Raw genomic sequence first — 24,052 nt, 5'->3', positions numbered from 1 at the left:
CCAGTGGAAAGAGATCACATGTCATCTTCCAAGGCATTTCACCACTCTGTATTTACATTTCTGGTTCTTTGTTAAGTATGATCTAATCAAAGTGTCCTTTAAACTTTGCTACACAAAGTACAATCCATAGACCAACAGCATGCACATCCCATGGGAGCTTGTTAGAAAATCAGACACTCCAGCCCTTCCCCAGACACACCCAGCTAGAATCTGCTCTGCCCCATGGGTCCCATTACAGTGAGAGGACCCGCCCCAAAAGGTCGTGTCCATCTCACAGATCTATAATCTACCAAAAAAAAAATAAAGCAAATACTTTGCATTTAAAAACTCAAATACAACAGGATATAAGTGGACACAAACAATTGCACTAACACACACCAGTATGCTTACTAAGTGCAGACCCACTGTAGGCACCGTATGTGCACTAGCACACGGCTCTTCACCGTAAGGCAGGAAGCAGGAGCTGTACCATCCTCCTTGGGTTGTAGATGACGTAACTTGGACAAGACCACACAGTAAGTCAGTGGGAGAGGCAGGACTTGAACCCAAGCAATCTGACTTCAGAGGGCATGTTTTTAACCATTACACTGTACCCACTCCCAGCAGGTGTACATGTATCAGAAAACAAAACAGTTCATTCAGGATCGGAAAGAAAAAGCCAGATTGCTTAAGGACCATTATTTTAGGTTCACTAACAGTGAGAGGCAGAAACCAGTTGAGCTGGACACCACAAAACTCTAATGGAAGTCCCTCAGCTTCCATCGGAGGAAGGTTAGGCTCAGAGGGGATGTGTGAAACACAACGGTTTTTCCGAAGGAGGGGAGAATCGGAGGCCAGGAAGGTCGTGGCCCCCACTATACTCCCCACCATGCTCCCTGCCTCTTTTACACCGCCTCATAATTCTTTGGGGGTTTTGCTCTTCCACAGACACCTCACACACATCAGGTAGCAAATGACAGCTTCTCCCTTTCTTAACTTTATTCAGAATCTGAGGCTATCCTACACAATGGCTAAGGGGGGAAGGTTGTGCTTAGAAATCACACTGGGATAGCTCTAATACTAAACACTGGCAATTTACATTCCAGGTATAACAGGAACCTACAGATGTGATAGCTGAGGCCTCCTCCTTTGAGGAAAATCAATCCTCCAGCTATTGAGGTTTAATTAAGGCAGAATTAAACCTCAGTCTGGGCTCCAAAGAGTCATTTACCTGCTTAGCTCTGCCGACCACATTTACAGATGAAAGGCGGGTGGCCTTCCAGGCCCAAATTAATGTGACTGTGGCATTTGTGCCATCTCAACTAAGACACCTGTTTTTAACCAAACGTGCTTTCTGTCAAAGGTTAACATGCCACAAGCATTCTCTCAAGCTCAGAATCTGTGCAGAATATCGGGCAGGGATTTACTGGAACAGACTTCAGAAGTCCAAAGAGGCCGAAAACTCTTCCTGTTTAAAGTACAGCATCTGTTGTAAAGGGTGAGAGACGACTTTCATTTGGAAGCTCGCCCCGTCTGGTGGGAGGCAAGATGAAATACACCCTGCCCTTAAAATGCCACCTGCACACCACCAGCTGTTTCCGGCCTGAGCCGGGAGTGGCCTTCCCATGACCTCCACTTCAGAGGTGAGGAAGGCGCTCTAGACACAATGAGCAAAAAGCACTGTGTCCCTTCTGGAGCATGCAGTGTAAACACAAACCATTTAATAATCACAATGCCAGAGTGAGACCGGGTGGCTCCCAAAGATCAAAAACACAGGATGGACCAAGCCGCCCTGTCTTGTCCCACTTCTCCCAGAGCTCATGCTCAGGGGCCTGTGGGCTGCGGGGGGGCTGCAGACCATGGTCTGGCAGTAAGAGCTCAAGCAGCCTGAGAGTCCACCCTGATACCGCCGTCCTGGGCCACTTACCTTGCACTGCCCAGACACGCAGATGGCCGTGCCATTCTGGTCGCAGGGGGTGCCGTCAATGACCTTCTCAGCTTGCCGCACGTAGAAGCGGTAGCCCATTGCCTGGCAGTTCAACTCACACTTCCGATTGCCCTTTACTACCAAAAAAAAAAAAAAAAAAAAGAAAATCAATCAACATCTTTTTTCCTCTATTTTTTATTGAGATAAGATTCATATAACATAAAATTAACCATTTTAACCAAAGTGTAAAATTCAGTGTTTTTTACTATACTCACAATGTTGTATAGCCATTACCAGTAATTCCAGAACACTGCCATTGCTCCAAAAAGAAATCCTGGACTTGTTTGCTGTCCCTTCCGATTCTCTCCACCCCTCCTCCCCGAGACACTGGCAACCACCAGTCTACTTGCTGTCTCAATGGATCTGCCTGTTCCGGACATTTATAACCACATACTTTTAAAAAGTGCATGGATGCTACCAGGTCTCTCCATCTTTGATAATGGAGGGAAGAGCCTGTAGCCTCATCTACAGCATGTAGCAGAGACTCAGTGCTGAATGAGTATCACAAAGGAATTCTTAAGCAATCTCACAGTGCCAATAATAGAATCTACTTGTAGACATACTCCCACACTTTGCTATAGTCATAATTATATTGTATGTATCAGCAATCATCGAGAGCACACCTTTGGCTGTTCTACTGTTGTTTAGTTTACGTAAAACCTCTGTAGTTATAGCATAGTAATGCTCTTTTGTGTGGCTGGAGATTCCTGTATAACTCCTCCATTATGAGATATTTCAGTGGTTTCTCAATCACCTTAGGATGAAGTCCAAACTCCTAAGCAAGAAATAAAATGTCTTTCAAATATAAATAGTCTTATTTCCTACTGTTCTTCCTTAGGCCTATGTTCTATCCCCAACGGAGCACTACCTCTGTCCAGCCATTGCTTAACTTTTCTTGCTGCCTTTGTCTTACCTGGTTAGCACCTGTTTCTACTTTGTTTTAGTTCCCAGGCCTTCTCCTCCGAGAAGCCCTTCATTGGATCCTAATCTCACCTAAACATCCCCCCGTCACAGGCTCTTCTGACCTTCTCTGCTTTAGGCTTAACCAAGCTTGATTGGAGCATGGTCTTGAAGGACCACAGGGATGTGTCAGTCTTAATCACTTTTGTATCCATAGCACTCAGTACAGAGTTGGGCACATAGAAAATGCTCAACAGATCCCTGAGCAATAAAAGGAGGGATGGATAAATGAGTACTGGCTTTTTTATTGCCTTTCTCTCCCTTCCCACCATGAGATGTAGTCACCTACCCAAGTCTTTCTCTATATTTCTATCACTTTATATGGAGCTTGGCACACAGTAGGTGCTCAATAAAAGCTAAATTAATTACCACTGCAACTAATACCTCCAAAGCAATTTAGTTGCCTTCAAAATAAGAATGAGAAAAATTATGAGGTAAAATGTATTTTCATATCCAAAAGAGACAGACAAGCCAGTACACACTGATTTTTTAAAAACCTCTTGGCAACAAGACTAATGCTATGCTCAGCTGTAGACAGGACATTCCAGGGTCGTGCCTTTGTCTGAAAATCTGATTACTGGATTGGATAATACTGCCTTTTTTCTTCACAAGAAGATACATCATATTTTCCCCAGTGTGGCTGCCTGACTGTCGTAGCAATGAACTTTCTTTCCCTCTGAAGCCATTGAAAACTGCTCCCAGGAAACAACATACATGGAGCCTCTGGGACCATGTGGTTCAGGGAAGACTGAACCTTCTGTCTATGTCTCCTATGTACCCTAAGGTCTATCTTAGAAGTCAAGAGGATTCTTGACTTGGTTTCTTACCCTGACTGCCCAAAAGATGTAAGAGGTCATCTTGCAAAAACAACAACAAAAAGTATCAAACACCTTTGAGAATTATCTAAAACTAAAGCATCATTTTATAGATTAAAAACAAAATAATTGAAAATATAACAGACCTAAAAAATGAAGCGCCAGGTTACAAGTAAAACAAATCTTCTACGACTTGATTTCTCACATCATCTATGCATCCAGACTGCTCCCCCTCTTCCCAGCTCCTTGCTTTCTAAGGCAATAAAAGGAAGTACCTGGGTGCATTGCATTTTAAATAATAAAACTGTCTGAAAGGCAGCCTCAGCTGAGACAAGGGTTTTGGGTTTTCACTTCTTTCTTGGATTCCTTCCAACCACCTCTATCTTTTGCAGCCACAATTCTATTTCTCAATATTTGCGACCATACCACAGAAGAACATTCTGAGAACAAGAGCAACAACAAAATGGTTAAATGTGAGATAATTATGGCAGAATCTCCAAATGGCTACATGAAAATAACCAGAGGAATGGTAGTGAGTTTGGGCTCCCACCTGTGGTACAAACCAGACACTTGGTCTGACCCTCTGCCTGTGTGACTTAGTTGGTCAGTGTCCTGCCTTCTCAGACTTGCAACAAGGGGAAGGGACGGCCCCAGGAGATAACTGAACTTGCGGACAAGTGCCTCCCTAGTCAACCTGCCAAGATCCTGCTGCCTTAGCAATACTGGACCAGTGCTTGTCATAACTTGACACAAGGACTGACTTCTCCACCCTGCATACACTCCCCACCCACTTTAAAATTTCATTTAAAGATATGATTGCAGGGCTTAAGTTTAAGGTTTTTTGTGGAGTGCTACTTCAGTCCTTTTTTCCTTGAATACAATTACAATTCTGATGCCACGAACTGCTTCCCCAAGCAGATTTTGCCATGGAGAAAACAGAAGAATGCCTGTGAGTTGGATGCCACAGGATAAGCACAAGTAGGCAGATCCTTTCCTCCCTGTTTATCTGCCCTCTTCTTCCTCTCCCTCTGTGTTCTCATCTGCTTCCAAATGTCCTCCCCACACCAAAGGAAACACTAACTTTCACACATTCAGGTAGTGATTCCCAGTGGGGTCCCAGGACCAGAAACATAAGCATCACCTGGGAGCTTGTTGAAAATGCAAATCCTTAGGCCTCACCTCCAACTTCTAAATCAGAAACTCCGGGAATGATGCTGGGTCACTTGTATTTTTAACAAGCCCTCCATGTGATTCTGGTGCATAGTCAAGCTTTGAAACCACTGGTCCAAGGAAAATCAAGTAGTGAAAAGATTTGGAAACAGCTGGCCATTCTTACTTTGAATCAGTGATGTTCAAATTCCACGTTTAAATTTAAAAGATAATATAAGCACCATCTTTAATTAAATTTAAGGTATTTACATGTATCTGGATCCCTCACAAAGACCCCTGATCATTTAAAAAAGTGCTGGAGAATACACAAGAAAATTCAGGTACTTTGAATACAGTAGCTAACAACTGAAGGGTTTACCCTCAGATACAGGTTAAACATGTAAACCACTCATTGAGCTCCGTTCCCTTTGCAAACCCTCTGAGTAAAGGCACTTTTTTTAGTAATAAAAAAGAAGTTGACAGTTACAAAAATTTGGAAGGCGGAAAGCAGAAAGACCCATGGTAACAACTTCGCAGACCCAGCCAAACGAACCCTAGGCAGGAACCGCCTCACCGAAGCTGCTGCATCGCAGCGTTTCTAAACACTAATTCTGGCCATAAAGGAGACGCAGACCTGAAGACAGAGAAGCCATCCGGGCATTTAAGAGGCACTTAAGAGGTTCCACATTCCAGAATGGTTGACTAAAGTCTCTGAAGACTGACTTCTTCACAAAAACAATGAGAACACTGGCAAAAATAAGTAAACAAATAAAAATAAAAACAGATGAAGAGGCTATTAATAATGGACAAAATAAACTTTAAGACAAAAATTGTTATTAAAGACAAATAACATTTTATAATGATAAAGGGTCAATTCATTAGGAAGCCAACAATAGAGGCCCAAAATACATGAAGCTAAACCTGACAAAAGTAAAAGGAAAAGTAGACAATTCAATAATAATGAATAGAGCTAGACAGAAGATCAACAAGGAAATAGAAGACTTGAATAGACAATGCAGTCCAGGGGTATTCAACCTGTGGCCCATAGGCCACATGCGGCCCAGGATGGCTACGAATGCAGTCCAATACAAAATTGTAAATTTACTTAAAACATGTTTTTTTGCTCATTAGTTTTCATCAGTGTTTGTGTATTTAATATGTGGCCCAAGACAACTCTTCTTCTTCCAGTGTGGCCCAGACACGCTGAAAGGCTGGACATCCCTGACCGACAATTCAATTATGGATAGAGCTAGAGAGAAATCAGCAAGGAAACAGAAGACTTGAATAACACTGTAAACAACTACACCTAACAGATACAGGCAGAACATGCCACTCAACAATAGCACAGTTCACACTGTTCTCAAGTGCACATGAAACACCTTCTAAAAAGGAACGAATGTTACATGATGAAACAAGCCACAGTAAATTTGAAAAGACCAGACTTACATGAAAGATGCTCACTGAGCACAGTGGAATGAAATTAGGAATCAATAACAAAGCAAAATTTAGGAATTTCAAAAATATGTGGAAATTAAACAACACACATCTAAATAACTGATCAAGAAAAAAAACGCAGGGAAAATTAGAAAATACTTTGAGATTAAGAAAAATGAAACACAACATACCAACTTATGGGATGCAGTTACAGCAGTACTTAGAGGGATATTCATAGCTGTAAATATCTATGCCAAAAAAGATCTCAAATCAATAACCTAATATGCCACCTTAAGAACTGAGAAAAAGTGTCGCAGGTTCAATTCCCAGTCAGGCCACATGCCTGGGTTGCAGGCCATGGCCCCCAGCAACCGCACATTGATGTTTCTCTCTCTCTCTCTCTTTCTCCCTCCCTTCCCTCTCTAAAAATAAAAATAAAATCTTAAAAAAAAGAACTGAGAAAAAAAGAGCAAACTAAACCCAAATCCAATGGAAGAAGAAAACTAGGGTGTAAATACATTAAGTAGAGAAGGTACAGACAATAGAGAAAATAAAATCAAAAGTTGGTTATCTAAAAAGATCAATAAAATTGACAAACTTTTATGTAATGGACAAAAACAAAAAAGACTTAAAAATACTAAAATCAGGAATAAAGTGGAGACATTACTACTGATTTTATAGAAATAAAAAGGACTTCTAGCCAGGGTGATTAGTCAAAGAAAAAGAAATGGTATCTAGGTTAAAAAGAAAGAAATAAAGCTATCTGTATTTACAGAGAACATGTATATAGAAAATCCAAAAATTGCACCAAAATTATTTGAACTAATAAACAAGTTCATTAGGGTTAAAGGATGCAAGATCAATATGTAAAGTTCATTTTATTTCTATATGCTAACAAAAAATCTGAAAATAAAATTAAGAACACAATCCCATTTCTAATAGGATCAAAAAGAATAAAATACTTAGGAATAAATTTAACAAAGAAGTGTGAAACATACACTGAAAACTACAAAACTCTGTTGGAAGAAATTAAGGAAGATCTAAATAAATGGAAAGATATCCCATGCTCATGAATTCAAAGGTTTAATATTGTTAACATGGCAATACTCCCCAAATTGATTTAAAATTAAATGCAATATCAATCAAAATACCAGCTGGCTTTTAATTTTGTAGAAATTGACAAGCTGATCCTAAAATGTATATGGCAATACGAGGGACAAAGAATAGCCAGAATAACCTTGAAAAAGAATACCAAAGCTGGAGAACTCATATTTCCTGATTTTAATGAAAACAATGTGATATCACCATAAGGCTGGACATATAGATCAGTAGAGTAGAAATGAGAGTCCAGAAATAAACTCTTATATTTTCTAGTGATTGATTTTTGACCATGGTGCCAAGACAAGTCAAGGGGGGAAAGAATAGTCTTTGCAACAAATGGTATTAGAACAACTCTGCATATCTACATGTGAAAGAATAAAGTTGGAGCCCCTACCTCCCACTATATAAAAAATTAATTCAAAATGGAAAATCAACCTAGATGTAAGGGCTAAAGCTATGAAATTCTTAGAAAAAAGTACAAACATAAATCTTCACGATCTTGAATTAGTCTCAGATGGTATGGTATCAAAAAGCATAAGTGACTAAAGACTAAATAAATAAATTGGACTTCATCATAGAACTCCAATGAGGATATGAAATCACAACACATGAAATGAGACAAAATTTTTGCAAATCAGATTATGGACTTGTATAATGAACTTATACAATTCAAAAATTAAAAAGATAACCCAACTAGTAAAAATGGACAAAGAATTTAAATAGACATTTCTCTAAGGAATATATAAGTATATATAAATGGATTATAAGTACATACAAATGGATAATAAGTATATGAAAAGATGCTCAATATCATTAGTTATTAGGAAAATATACACCAAAATCACAATAAACTATAAATCATTAGATAAGTATAAATCAAAACCACTTCACATTCACTAAGATGGCTAAAATAAAAAAAGATAGAAGTGTTGGCAAGGATATAGAGAAATCAGAACCCTTATACAAAGCCGATAGGATTGTAAAATGGAAGAGCTTCCTTGGAATGCATCTAGTAGCTCTTCAAAACGTCAAATATACAGCTACCATACAACCCACAAATTCTACTTCTATGTATATATCTATGAGAAATTAAAACATAATGTCTTCACGTTCAAATTGTACATATTCATAGTAGCATTATTCATAATAGCTAAAAAGTGGAAATAATCCAAATGTCTTTCAATTAATGAGTAGACAAACAAACTGTGTAATATCCAATGGAATATTATTCAATAACAGAAAGTACTTGTTAAATACTAATACCTGCTATACAGATATATCTTAAAATGTCTTGCTAAGTGAAAGAAGCCAGCGGCAAAAAGCCACATACTTTATAGTCACACTTATGTGAAATATCCAGAAGAGGCAAACCTATGTGGATGGAAAACAGATCAGTGGCTGACAGGGGCTGGGGGAAGGAGAGACTGTGAAGTGACTGTTAATGGGTCTGAATGTTCTTCTTGGGTTTAATACAAACGTCCTGAAATTATATAGTGGTGACAGTTGCACAACTCTCTAACTATACTAAAACTGCTGCTAAATTGAACTACTTAAATGCTGGCTTTCATGGTTATGTGAATTTTATCTGAATAAATCTGTTGCTATTTTTTTTAAAGCAGCATTTAGCTTCTTGGATCCCAAGAAGATCATCAAATAACTCAAGAAAATTTCTGTTTCCAGATTGAAGGAGCCCACCAAATGTGCAGAACAATGTGTTAGGAGTGGGATTCAATGTTACCCTCCTTATAATTAATAAGTTAGCCTGTTAATGTTTCACGGATACAGAGAGAAAATACAAGACGTCTCAGTCAGAGATAAAGGACTTTATTACTCAAGGAAGAGCAAGCAGAATGGGCATCAGCACGTCTGCCAGTTTCCGCAGGCCCCAGTTCCCACGGGGGCAAAGTGCAGGAGCCCAGACGGACATTGCCCATGCAGTGGCTTTGCACCGCAGCTGAGGAGCACTGAGCTTCAGGAACCCACTGATCTTATGGGAAGCAGTGAAGAGCTCTGCTATTTGCTCTGGATGGAGGTGTATCTCTCGCTCAAGGTTGCTCACTGCAAGCACAACCTTGAGAAAGGGCCTGGTTCAAGGGTGTTCAGAGTCTTGCATTCTTGGCCAACTCTGCCAGAGCTGTAGGAGGACAAGGGACCCACGGTGAAACCTCCTGATAAATGGATAATAACAAGTCACATGGCTGTGAAACTTCAAGACATTTGGGCCAAAGAAAAGAAGACACAGCCCACCAGAGAAGAAACAAACAAATAAAATGGTATTGAATTTCTCAACAATAACTTTGAAAACTAGAAGAAAATTAACAAATGACTCATAATTTTTGAGGGCAAGTAATTTCCAAATTAGACTGTAATATCCAGTCAAATTACCAACACTTAAGAAAAAGCAAAGGCATTTTCAAAAATTCAACCCTCACACAATTTACCTCGCATGCACCCTTATTGGAGGCTGTATTCTACCACAATGAAGGAATACACCAGGAAAGTAGGTGAGGGTCCAGGACACAGAAGATCTAACCCCAGAGAGAATGCCGGGACTAGAGTGAAAAGAGACCCTGACGGGACAAAGGTGCACTAGGGAAACACTGGGGCAGGTGACAAGGTTCTAGGAGACAATTACTTAAGAAAATGAAATGAATAAAATACACAATAAATTTTAAGATATTGCAACATCAAGTTATTGAAAGAAGATTTGCACAATTTAGACAGCATGGGGTTGTGTAAGTGTGAAATGGAAAAGACAACAAATGAAAAACAAAAAGGGACAGTAACAACAGAGAAGAAAGGATTTCAGGGAAACAGAAAGTAATCCTGGTATATGGAGCAGATGCTACAGTGTGATGCCCAGATTGTCGACCACTACCATCCCAATTCAAGTCAGAATTCCCCCATTAGTTGAGTTGGCTGTGTCTTTCTGGAACTTGTCATCAGCCTAAAGGAGCTCCTCACCCAAGGTTGAACCTCGTCCCCAGAGATAGCCCCCATCCAATGACTGGTCCACGTGGTGGTACAAAGACCCACCCAGACAGAAATTTTGGGTAACTTCGCAGGGCCATCCCAGCTCAGAGCTTTCCGTGGGACCGCCTGCAGCTGCAGTGACTGTCCCAGTCCAACTTCTCCCTCTGTCCAATCCTACATCAAAGTGTTCCAGGTTCACTCCCCAGTAAACATGGGGCACAAAACTCTGCAGGGTCGGCATCCTGCAGATTGAACCTCAGTTGGTACACTGTGTGGCTCAGCTGTGCAGACAATGCACATGGTCATAGGTAAGTGATGGTTATTGGTCTAATTGAAATTACAACAGTATTATGTTGAGAGGGTGTGGGATGGGAAGAGCCTGCATAAGGGGAAGGAGAGAGAGGATGATGAAAGAGGGCTACATCCTCATCTTCAACAAAAGATACTCGAAACTGAATAATCTGAGAGTAACAATGTGAGCATTTTTTTAGCAATAAGAACAGCTAGCGTAGGGAGGAAGAAATATTGGGAGGAGAGACAAAGTTTACAGAACTATTTGACTCTATACAATATAGGCATGCAACTTTGATTAAGTAATAAAAATCAATTTGAAAAAGAATGTAAAAAATAACTCCAACAATTAACTCAAAATGGCAACAACTCCTTGTTGTCTTTTCAGGAACTTTGCAAAACTGGGAGAGCAAAATGTTGCTCAAGTGTGGAGGTTCTAGATTTTAGCTCACTTTGCTACTGTCTCCCACTCCCAAGCTTTTCCCAGCACTGCACTCTCCCCTGCCCGCCTCGTAGCCTCAGGTGAGATGGAGAAGAGGCTCTGGGAGTAAATATGTGAGCTGTTCTTGGAGAATGGATAACATCTGTGCTTAGTTTTGGATCCTAAAACTTCACAAGTTCACTCCAAGTTTAGCACCAAAGCCCTCATTTCCCAGGCTCGAGTTCTGTGTTTTTGGTAGAATATACGATATCCTTACTCAAGAAAAGCAGCCTCATAAACGCAGCTCATAAAACCCCGATGTGGCAGGGTGCTTACCCAACACATGCTGTGATGAGTGAAGTGTAAACGAATTAGAAAAATGTGGATGTGATGTCTTAAGTGCATATGCAGGGTTTAAGTACCAGGAAAAGGGGGTTGCCCAAAGCCCAGGCCCTGGGCAGGCAGTGGGTATCTGCAGCATTCCGTGTGGTGAGTCGCCCTGAGGGCACCAGAGCCCGAGAGGCTGGCTCCGCTCCGCCTGCTGCATTATCTGCTGGTGTTCCTCCTGTTTAAGACAACGCTCTGCCTGCCCGTGGACTCCACATTCTGGACCAGAGGCCAATGATTAATATTCAAACTGCTTTTCCCCAGACTGCATTTTCCAGGACAAAGTTATGGAAAATAAGATGAAGAGAATGCTTCTTAAGAGCCCAGACTCTTCTCTACAATATGAAAACACTTCTGAGAAAGTCAGAAGAGGGGTGAGACTGTCTAATTCCACCTTTTCCTGTTCTGAAAAGGAAATTGCTTGGGGCTCATCCCATTATTAGAACTTAAATGCAAAAACATGCCGCTTATCAGTTGCCTACTATCCCTAACCTTCTATCCAACACTTGCAACTAACTGTGTAATTAAAATTTTAGAAGTTCATATGCAGTACCCTATGGAATCTTCCTTCCCTGGCAGTCTTAACAAGCTGGGTGATTTGGACTACAAACCCAGAACAAATATGTCTTTTTTAAAGTTTGAAAAGTCACTGGCTCAGTGTTCCACAGATACTAAATTCCTCTCAGCACTGCTCATACTTAAACACAGTTGCACTCTGTGTCTGCATCAGGGTGTCTGTAACACTCTGAGGCAGTGGTTCGCAAATTTTTAGTGTGTGCAGAATCCGCTGGAGGATTTATGAAAACACAGACTGACGGACTCTACCCCTCAAGAGTCCAACTCATTGGGCTGGGGTGGAGCCCCAGGGTCTTCCAACAAGTTCCCAGGGGAAGCCAATGCTGCTGATCCAGGAACTGCACTTTGAGAACCACCGCTTAAACGAAACAGAAACCTGGCAACCAGACCTCTAGCTGACACCCTGGAAATGCATCACCAAAGCTGACGTAAAACATGATGTTTGGCTAACTAAATGAAAAGTTACAGTTTTATACACGTAAGCTAGCCAGTCGACTGTAACCATCAGGAGGCCTTGCAAGGAGAAAGTTCTCTTCTGAGTTGTCAGGTATGGTCCACACTGTGCAGAAAGCAGAGGGAAAAGGAACTTCTCCTCAGCATCTGCATTTGGATTTGTCTGCCTAACCTATTCCCACCTTTCACAGTTTTTATATGCTTACTGTTTATTGAGCACTTACTATATGCTGTGGCATGCCCACAGAGGGCATGGGAGCACCATGCCCCTTCCCATGTACCTTACCCTATGCATTTCTTCCATCTGGCTATATCTTTACAGTACACTGGTAATAGTAAGTAAAATGTTTTCCTGAGTTCCATGAGCCATTCTAGCAAATTATTGGGAACCTTGTCGGAACCAATTTGCAACCAAGTTGGACAGAAGTGTAATTAACTTGTGGACTCACTACTTACAAATGGTGTCTAACCTGGGGGGCAGTCTTGTGGGACTGGGCCCTTAAGTTGTAGGGTCTGCACTAATTTAGGGTAGTTAGTGTCAGAATTGAATTAAATTGTAGGATAGCCAGTTGGTGTCCACCAAGATTTTGAGAATTGCTTGGTGCAGAAAACTCATAGGTTTGATGTCAGAAATGTGAGTAGAAACAGATCTTAGCATTTGCTTTCTCCCAATGGCTGCCAGCCTCCAACAAGGAGGGTCTAAACCTCTGCTGGTGGATGCCAGGTCCTCTACTGTGTTGCCAACCACTGATGCACCTTCCTAGGGCACAGCCCAATTTTCTCAAGGACAAGACACATTTCTATCAGTGGCAGCAATAATTCAAGAAACCTCCTTTCCTAGGACATACAGAAGGCCCAGAGACATATGAAAGGATGCTCAGCATCACTAGCCATCAGAGAGATGCAAATTAAAACTACAATGAGATACCATTTCACACCCATCAGAATGGCCATCATAAACAAATCAACAAATGAGTGTTGGAGAGGATGTGGAGAAAAGGGAACCCTAGTGCACTGTTGGTGGAAATGCAGACTGGTGCAGCCACTGTGAAAAACAATATGGAATTTCCTCAGAAAACTAAAAATGGAACTGCCTTTTGACCCAGCACTTCCACTGCTGGAATTATACCCTAAGAAACCTAAAGCACCAGTTCAAAAGAACCTATGCACCCCAATGTTCATAGCAGCACAATTTACAATAGCCAAGTGTTGGAAGCAACCTAAGTGCCCATCAGTAAATGAATGGATCAAAAAACTATGGTACATTTACACAATGGAATTCTATGCAGCAGAAAGAAAGAAGGAGCTCCTACCCTTCGTAACAGCATGGATGGAGCTGGAAAGCATTATGCTAAGTGAAGTAAGCCAGGTGGTGGGGGACAAATACCATGTGATCTCACCTATGAGTGGAACCTAATTAACAAAACAAGCAAGCAAATTATAACCAGAGACATGGAAATAAAGAACAAACTGAAAGTAACCAGGGGGGAGGTGGGAGGGGATAATGGGGGGAAAGAGGGAAAGGGTCATCGAGGAACATGTATAAAGGACACATGGACAAAGCCAAAGGGGGTTAGGATTGAGGATGGGAGCTGGGGATGGGTGGGGCAGGGGGCAATGGTGGGAGGAAAATGGAGATGGCTGTACTTTAACAACAATAGAAAAAAAAAAAAGAAAACTGCTGAGAAAGTAGATCTTAATGTTGTCACCACATACAGAAAATGGAAATGGTAATTGTGTGGCAAGATGAAGGTGTTCACTAATTCTATACTGTAGCAGTAATCATTTGTAATATATACGCGTCTCAAATCAACACATTATGCACCTTATGTTACATGATGTTATATGCCAATTATATCTCAATAAAGCCGGGTAAAAAGAAAAAAGAAAAGAAACCCCTTTCCTCCCAAATTGCACTCTGCCACCAGGCTGTGTCATCTGAACTCTTCCTTTCCCATTCACTCCTCCTGCTAAACCCTACCCGGGCCTTCTCCAGGCTGTGCCAGAAGGGCTGTACAATCTCCTAGCTGGTCTCTCCGACTCAGGCTCCCTACCTTCTCCCCATTTATCCAGCTCAAGCTATATTATCCTCAAACCTTCCTTCTTGAGATCCCCCTCTGAAGAGCCTGTCATAGCTCTATACTCCTTTCTCACCACTCCTAAGGAAACAGTCATCCCACTCCACCCCTCCCCCTTCGCACCGCCGTGGCTTTGCGCATGCCACCCCCATGGCTAGTTTGCCCCACATTCTATTCTCTACCTGAACGAATTCTACCTGACCTTCCAGATGTGACTCAGCCCACTTGCTCTAGGAAGCTTCCCTGACCATACTCAGCCCTCCTGATCTTGCTACCTCTATTCTACATGCAAGGTTATACCTGCAAAAAACCTACCTATTTCCCAGTTCTGCCACTTTACACATAGAAAGCTGAAGCTTAGAAAAGTGGAGAGATTTGCCTTGGCTCATGCTGTTTGTCAATGACCTCACCACCCTCAAGATGCATAGGGATTTCCTAAATTAATAAAAACTATGCCTTACATCGGCTAGAGTGCTTGCAATGTAACAAGTGCTGTGTGAGACACTGCATAAGCTTTATTCCATATTATCCTTATAACTCAGTGAAATAGATGTTTTCATAACCCCATTTTACAGATGAGGAGCCTAAGACTCAGAAAGGTCAAGTAACTTGCTAAAAGTTGAATCACTAGAAAGTGGTGGAACCAATAGGATTCAAATCCAGGTTTGACTCAGAAGGCAATTCTTTTTTAAAAGATTTTATTTATTTATTTTTAGAGAGAGGGGAAGGGAGGGAGAACAAGAAGGAGAGAAACATCAATGTGCGGTTGCACCTCTCTCGCCCCCTATTGGGGACCTGGCCCGAAACCCAGGCATGTGCCCTGACTGGGAAGCAAACCGGCAACTCTTTGGTCCTCAGGCTCGTGCTGAATCCACTAAGGTACACCAGCCAGGGCCTCGGAAGGCGATTGTTATTCTTGCTGTCTTACTGAACTCTTAGTTGTTTTATCTGAGTACATATTATCTAAGTAGAAACTCACATCTTCAGGGTCAAGGACAGTACTTGGCATAGTGCCAAATATGAAGCCATGCTTGCTTATTCTCCTAATGAACATTTATTAGGCACCTACTGTGTACCATCTACTATGCCAAGATCTAGTTTAAGCAAGCTAATAAAGCAGTCTCTCCCCTCATTTAGACAACCAGCATTCATTCATTTTATAAATTTATTTCCTTGCCATGTATTTATTGAGCATATACTTCATTCCAGGTATTCAAAAAATGGTAAGAAAAAGAGACCAAGTCCTTGACTTCACGTAACTATAATCTCATGGGGGACACAGGTATTAATTAAATATTCATGTAAAGAAACGTGGAATTGTAACTGTGGAGGGTAAGTAGGAGTTAACATGTGAAGGGCAGGGTTAGGAGAGAAGCACATTCAAGGCAGAGGCACACCAAATACCACCACCAGAGGCAGGCAACATGCTCTCAGGGAGAGGGGCAGAGGACATGAGAACTGGTTGCAGGGGTCGACCAGCAGCCCAGATCACGCATGACCATTGTTCTTGTGGAAAGAGTGAACACGTCTGTCTAGAGTCCTATGAAGTCCGTGGCGTGCATTCTTTGTACTTTTCTGGAGAACAGAACATGGAACAGCAGTAGTTTCCCATTTGGAGAAAGTTCCTAGACACACAGTTGCATGGGAATCGGTGAAGCCAGCCTTCCCCGAGTCACCCACCCTTCTTCAATGTGTTCTTTTTTCCCATGTTATTCATAGTAAATCTGAAGCTAAACAAAGTGACTGAAAACAAATATTATTATGGAAAAAACACCATGCTGTTCAAAACATTTCAAGCTGTGTGACGTGTAGTGTTACATCTTAAAATGTTACATTTAATAAAAATAAAAGTTTGAAGGGGTTCTGCCAGTAGAAAGCCAGGCTGGCCAGCAGTCAGGAACATAGCCTGACAGCGTCGGTAGGAGCGGGAGTTGTAACCGGTTTCATACATCCGGGAAAACAGATCCCTCTCCGAGCAAATATGGACATGTTAAAATGTGGAATATAGACACATCCTCCAGGAAAACGATGTGGCTGGGATTTTTTTCGTCAAGGACTGAGGCTGTAGAGAGCTCTGAGAAGAGAGTAGGGGAAGGAACTCTGGTACAAATGCCATGTAAAGCAAAAGTCTCAGAAGACAGAGGAACTCAGGGGCAAAGGAAATAGTTTCACTTTCACAGGTGATATCCAAAGAAGGCTGGTTTTATGTCCCATCTCCTGCTATTATCATTTACATTATATTGATACTTATTTATATTTATGTGTGCATGTGTATATGCACGTGTGTATATTGTATATGCATGTGTGCACACACATGTGACAGGCGTGCATGTATGTGTGCATTTATAGATGTATTGTGCATGTATGTGTGAATGGAGAAATTCATGTGTGTAAACAGGCATGTGGGTTAGTGCATGTGTATATGTGTTTATTTATGTGTGTATTATGTATAAGTATGTACATGCCTCTGTGTGTATGTACAATTATGTGTGTGTATACACATGTGCCTTCCAGTCTGTTGGCACCAGGCCACAGCAATCAACAGTGAGAAGAACACAATGTGGGCTGGTCCACAGATGGAAAAACTTACTGCATCAATGTGTGGGCAGACACAGCAGATCCACATATGTGAAAGCCAGCCGTGGTTCTGAAAAAGGCACTCTCTCTCTTCTACACAGTTAAGAGCAGACATGGTAAGACACTGGAAGAAGAAGGTGTCAGCAGGAGGAAAGTTTTGATGGCTTCAGGAAAAGAATTTTTAAGTATGACAAATTCTCAGAATTGAGGGGGAAGCTTCAAAGAATTACAGCTGATCTCATCTCATCTCAACTGTTGACTGCAGGATAATATGGAATAAAGGAGGTGGGCATTGTCTGTGTTTCGCCTGAGTGTCTGTGACCTGCCCATGCTCAGCACACACTTTGTGCCTGGGAGGCAGTGGAGCTCAGAAGGTGTTTCTTGACTTGATGTTCTCTGCCGTCCTCACAGTGTGTTCTGTAGCCCCACCCAGGGAAGGCTCCTGGACTGTCCTCCCCATTTGGGATTTAATAAAACCCTCTGAAGAATGACTCCCACTAAGTTAGCACTCTTCTCACAGCCACTCTGGGTTCTTCACTGTCCTCGGACACCTACCCTAAGACAGGTTTCAAGGACACTGTTCTCTATAATCCAATCTCTAACCAATCAGCTGCTCTCTTGACTGTTCTGATAACACAGCATGAGTGTTCTCACCTCTTGCCCCTTTACTGAGGAAGTGACTTTTGAACTGAAATCTGAAGGGTGAGTTAGTGCTATGTGGAAGGAGGTGGGGAGGAAGCTGTCCCTAGCAGTGGTTCCAGCCGGTGCCGAGGCCTATGGCCGGAGGAGTGGACTGGCCACAGGTGTGGCTGGAGAGTGGACAGCAAGACAGCCTGGAAAGGAGTAAGTCAGGCTCAGGCCCTTCTTTAAGTCCACATTTCTCATAATGTGTCTGGATTACGGCTGCCAGGTAAAAGGCAGGATGCGCCATTAAATTTTTCAGATGTAAGACACATACTGCGTGGGACATACTTACACTAAAAAAAATGATCAGTTTACTCGAAGTTGAAATTTAACTGGGCATTCTTTATTTTAATTTGCTAGCAACATTACTCTGATACAACCAAAGAACATCTTTTACTACATAACTCATTTGTGTTCTTAATCACAATGCATCCTATTTTTCAGCTGGCTTGATGTCTTTTTGTTTCCGATGATCTCAATCAGAGAATCTTAGAGAGCAGGGAGAGCCCTTCCAAGAATCAACTCGTCTGACTTTCTAACTCCACAGACAAGAACAGGAGTCTTGGAAAGGCACCTGGAGCTGTTCATGGTCACAGAGAGAGACCACACTGGGGCTTCTTTGGTGCCTCCCTGCGGAGACAGCGGTAAACGGATTTAAAAACAGCTCCATCTAATGCTCTGTAGCATTAACAAGTTCATTTACAGGACTCTGTACGGCGGGGGATGAACAGATACAATCCCAGACAGCCAGCAGTGCTCCAAGCAAAATAAACAGCAAGCCAGACAGCAAAAGGGCCCATTTGCACATGCACAGACACAGGGACAGACACAAAAGATCCTAGCAAGTGACTGGTGGGCCTGCTGGGCCCCAGCCTTTTCCTGGAGATGTTACAAGAGCCTGGAACCAAGGGTTTCCTTTTTGGTGGCCTGGTGACTTCACTCCTGCATGGTGGTGCATTGCATTTACATGGCAAGTGTAGACAGTGATCATTTTTTACCTTAAGATGGGAATTGTGACCCTAAAGAGACTCAATAGCCAGTGTTGTTTGTCACTTGCAGGCCCCAGTTATTTGCTAAGAGACTTTCTTCAGGTCCTCTCTGCAAGCAGAACACGTTCTGTCCAAATGTGCACAACCACCAGGAGAAAAAGGCAGAGGCGGGCCCTCCGCCACTATTTACCAAATGCCGGCAGCCCTCCACATTCAACTGGGCTGAATGTAGGGGATAATCCCCCTGAGTAAGCTTGGCTTTCATTCCTCCAGGGGACTTGAAAAGACATCAATCTATCCCAATCACAATCAAATGCAAGGGTTTCACTTCCCAAAGACAAACAAGAATTTGGACAAATGAGAAATGAGAAGCGGAGGTTTCCTTGTGGCGGCATGAAAAGGGATTTAGCAGCCCTGGCTCTGTCTGGGAGGGAGCACCGGGAGGATGTTCTTGCTGTGGCCACACAAAGTAGGCCATGAGCTCACCACGCCAAAGCCTAATTGAAACCTCAGGCCCAAACCGTGTTTTGTGATATTTGGGGGAAAGGATGGGCCAAGACAAAAAGGAAACACAAAGATGTGTACAGAAGCAGTATGAAAAGCAGCCCACTTCTTGACTGTGGGACAATTTGGATGGTGGCCATTGAGTTAAATGAGGTGTAGCCTTCCTCTCAATCTCACTGAGATGCAAGGCCATTTTGAAAAACTCGCTGCTGCTAGCCTTGTGGCTCCTTAGCCCAGGTCTTCAGGGCTCATTAGGACCTTCCAAATGCAACTGTATTCAAAGAAATGCAGCAGAAAAGATGCTGTTTAGACCTTTAGACGAGTTAGCTGGCATTTGCCAATCTACGGAGAGGCATAAGGAGGAAGAGCATGGTTTCCGCATGTTCTTATTTGGATTTGCATCCAAGCTCTGCCACTGAACTTGTATGACTGGATAAATACATCTATGAACCTTGCTCTTCATATCTGTTAAAATGGATATTTCAGTGCTTATCTCTTGGACTTGTCTGAGAATCAAATATGAAAATGCTTCTAAAAGCACAGGCACTCAGGAGACATTCACTTCCTTTCATCTGCCCTGAAAGGATGCCCAGGGAGGCAGTGGAATGTCAGCATTTGGAAGCTTTATAAGAACTACAGACATGGCAATATCTGCCTTAATCAAAATGTGGCAACTTTGGCAGTAAAAAGATGGGCTCGGTGGTAGCCCGAAATAGTCTAAAGCTTAATTAAAAGTACTCCCTTGCCCGTGGGTAGCTAATTGATCTTAGGCTGCCCCCAAAGCCATTCTGAGCTGTCTGTTCTTTTAATTTTCCCCGACAATCGTTGTAGAAGCATGGCCAAGTTAAAATATGCCTTGGAGAAGGGCGGGGAGAGCGGCTGTATGTTTTTTTGGCTGCACTTCAGGACTCCAGCTGCTCAGTAGCCAAGTCCTGGGAATGCTGTTCAGGATCTCATTATTCTGTTTTCTCTCTCTTTACGGTTCTTGCAAATGGCCACCTGCAAGGTCTATGTAGAGAAATGGTTTTAATCTTCCTTCTGCAGAGAGCCTCCAGTATTCTGAGGGCCACAGTCTCCTGGGTTCAATCATCACCCACTGGAAAACACTAGTGTTAGTGGGGGATTCACTATTCTTTTTATTCAGCAAAAGTTCCCAGTAGCAAGGATAGCCTCAATAAAACACGTGTGACAACAGACCAAGGAACAGCCCTATGCACACTCCCAATAGTACGTAGCCGTGGCCAGTCAATCTCTGTAATGTGGGCTCTTCTCCTAGACTCAGTACCCTACTTCATCTTGATTATGTAGCTATAGCCTGATGCTTTGGTTTCATTGCGATAGATTTAGCTGTCCATAATTACCTAAAAAACTGGGGAGAGGGATGGAAAAAGAGATGCTTCCCTTTAAATGCCCAATATTTTTGAAATAAAAGGATGTGACCTCTCTGAGTAATCCAGATGATTACCATTCCCCTTCCCACTATACTGTGTACATCAGGCTCCAAGAGAAATCCCTGGATAAGCCAATATAATAAACTACTCCTCAGGGCAAGCTCTGACAAATGGGCAGCCCAAGTATAGACCAAAGACATACAAGGTGTTTGTCTGTGGGTTCAGAGTGCTGGAGGTCAGGGGAAGATTATATCACAGGGTAGTCATAGGAAGATAAAAGAGGCAAAACTGGATTTAACCTTGTAGGCCTATGTAAAAGAAAGTCAAATTTTCCAAAGCTTGTCTATGCAATCCAGAAATCTTCCAATAGGCCTTGGCTGGTATAGCTTAGTAGACTGAGCTTGGGCCTGTGAACCAAAGGGTCACCGGTTAGATTCCCAGTCAGGGCACATGCCTGGGAATGTGGGTTGCAGGCCAGGTCCTCAGTAGGGGGCGCACGAGAGGCAACTACACACTGATGTTTCTCTCCCACTCTTTCTTTCTCATCCCCTCTCTCTAAAAATATATAAATAAAACCTTTAAAACAAAACAAAACAAAAATCTTCCAATAGTTCTATCTATATTTGTATGTCCTCCCTAATGACCTCCTACATTCCTTGTCCAGTTAAGGCCATACAAAGAGTTCACCAAAACAGAAAAGCAAACTACATAATACGAACAGAGAAGAAATGTAATATAAGTTCTCTTAAACCTTTGGCCTACATTTCATTGGGCCTATGCTGTTTGATTTTTATTACCATTTGGGTTTTGATACCAGGTATATAGTGGCAAACATTAGCATTTCGTGATTTGTATCTCTTGTCTGAAAAGGCAGGGATTACTCAGGATATGGTGTTCATTCTGTTCTATTATTTTGCCCTTAAGAAAGGAATCACCATCTCACACCCGTTAGGTTGTGGTTACTATGAAAAAAAAACCCCTAAAACCCAGAAAATACTAATTGTGGGTGAGAACTGAAGAAACTGAAAGCCTTGTGTACTGTTGGTGGGAATGTAAAATAGGGCGGTCACTATGAAAAACATCATGGCAGTTCCTCAACAAATTAAAAATAGAAGCATGATATGATCCAGCAATTCCACTTCTCAGTATTTACGCAAACAATGGAAAGCAGGATCTTGAAGGGATATTTGCTCACTCATGTTTATAGCAGCATTAGTCACAAGAGCCAACAAGTAGAAGCAATCCAAGTGTCCACTGACGAATGAATGGATAAACAAAATGTGGTATGTACATACAATGGAATATTATTCAGCCGTAAAAAGGAAGGACGTTCTGATATCTGCTTCAACATGGATAAGCCTTGAAGACATTGTGCTTTGTGAAATAAGCCAGTCACAAAAAGATGCTGTATGATTCTATTTATAGGAGGTACTTAGTCAAATTCAGAGGCTGAAAGTAGAGTAACCTTGCCAGAGGCTGGGGTCGGTCCCTGACCCTTTCTGGCACCAAGGACTGGTTTCATGGAAGACAATTTTTCCATAGACCAGGGGTGGGAGGGATGGTTTCAGGATGAGTCAAGCACATTACATTCAAGCTCACCTCCTGCTGCACAGCCTAGATCCTAAGCAGCCCAGACTGGCACTGGTCTGTGGCCCAGAGGCTGGAGACCCCTGGTTTAGGGGTACAGAGTTTTGGTTTTGCAAGAAGGAAAGAGTTCTGGAGATTGGTTGCCCAACAACGTGAGTATACTTAATGCTGCTGTACACTTAAAAATAGTTAAGATGGTAAATTTTATGTTACGTGTATTTTACCATAATTTATTAAAAAATGGAGCCAATATGCCAGAATCCATAAAATCAAAACCCCTGCCCCCTCCCATTGTATTCCAAGGAATCAAATCGACACTCTAATAAAACCGTAACTGAAGTCGGTGGCCAAGTTCCAGTCGCCGGGATGCTCTCCTACCAAAACACCCTGCCTCACAGAGATTTGCTTTCTTGTTTCTAGTCTTCCCTTCTTCGTGTGCAGCTGGGCACACAGGTAGAGCTGAACAACAGAAAACCTTTTGGGAGGGAACACATTCTGGTAGATGGAAAAATCATCAGTCCTTCGCAAACAAAAATGACATTACTGACCCCAAACAAACAAAGCATGTGTGAAGGTTGCTGCATTCCCCATTACTGGGGCTAAATTCCCACTGCTTCACCTGCATTCTCCTCCTACGCAGTGCCTGGCTTGTGGTGGGTACTCCACATGGGTTTGATGAGCAGACGAATGAAGCACACAAAGGCTAAGGGAGTGAACCAAGCAGCTATACAGCAGAGATGGAAGAAGCCCTCCAGAGTGTTAAAATGCAAATTGATTGCTTCTTTCTGGACAAATTCAAGGGATAATTTATGTGAAACAAGGTAAAGTCAAGTCTCTGGTTTTACTGAGAACGCGTGATATCCTGAATGCAGTTCTGATTCGTCTTCTGTGTGCGTATGTAAGCCACAAAAGCAGTTAACTGTTGATGGCCAAATAACAAATGCCTCTGCCCCTCCCAGGAGAGATTAAATAGCTCTGGGTTGGGGGAAAAAAGAGAAGATCAAAAGAAGATGCAGACATCCCTGGCAGGCAGGCAGCAAGAGGTCCCTTGGCCAAGGCGGGGTGAGTAACCTTTGTGTGAACTTAGAGGAAAAAATCTCCAAGATGCTGCTCCTAAATGGTGCTGACTGGGATTCTGAGCCACATGCCTGAAATTCCCTTCTGAGTCTTTGCCATTAACTATATACTTAAATGAACAACTACAACAAAAAGAGTTATTTTTTAAAGATGGCACATAAAGCAAGTTCAGGGTGAAAGTGGTATCTTTGCATGACTAGTCCAATGCCTCTGGGATAATAAGGTAGAATTCAGGCAACATAATTCATACCTACTGACCCATTTATTCCCCTCTTGGAGTTTATTTTAAGACTAGAACCTAAAAGTAAAGTAGAACATATTATGGTTTTCCTAAAAACATGTTTGAATGAATTTTGAGTTCTTTTAAAACTCACTAGGAGAAGGCATTGGGGGAGATAAAACAATATTCTATTTACACCTAAGGCCATGTCGTCGAGCTAGGGCTAACGCTTTTGTAAGCCCTGATTCATGGGTACCACTTCCATGGTTTGGAGACAACCACAACCACAGCATCCTGAGCAGATCTGAAAATATTTCTCCAACACCTGAGATCACCCAGACAACAGTCTGTCAAAAAGATCCCTTTCTATAGCCACTAAGGCAGGTTTTTTTTTTAATGTTAATGAGTTATGCCTAGCA

General features: G+C 42.2%; 1 protein-coding gene across 2 annotated transcripts in view; it reads right to left on the bottom strand.

Moving 5' to 3' along the window:
* The window catches only part of THSD4 (thrombospondin type 1 domain containing 4), a 576,129-nt gene that overhangs the window by 310,816 nt on the left and 241,261 nt on the right, over positions 1-24,052 (bottom strand). For both annotated transcript variants that reach the window (XM_045848582.1, XM_045848581.1), the window contains one exon: positions 1,907-2,043. In XM_045848582.1, the coding sequence (XP_045704538.1) occupies positions 1,907-2,043 (137 nt within the window). The remainder of the gene's footprint in view (positions 1-1,906; positions 2,044-24,052) is intronic.

This window comes from Phyllostomus hastatus, unplaced genomic scaffold (genome assembly GCF_019186645.2).
Source record: "Phyllostomus hastatus isolate PE091 unplaced genomic scaffold, TTU_PhHast_1.1 phas_contig_62, whole genome shotgun sequence".
NCBI classification, from domain to species: Eukaryota; Metazoa; Chordata; class Mammalia; order Chiroptera; family Phyllostomidae; genus Phyllostomus; species Phyllostomus hastatus.
Note: the sequence above shows the minus strand (reverse complement) of the source record. Positions and strands in the feature narration are given on the sequence as shown.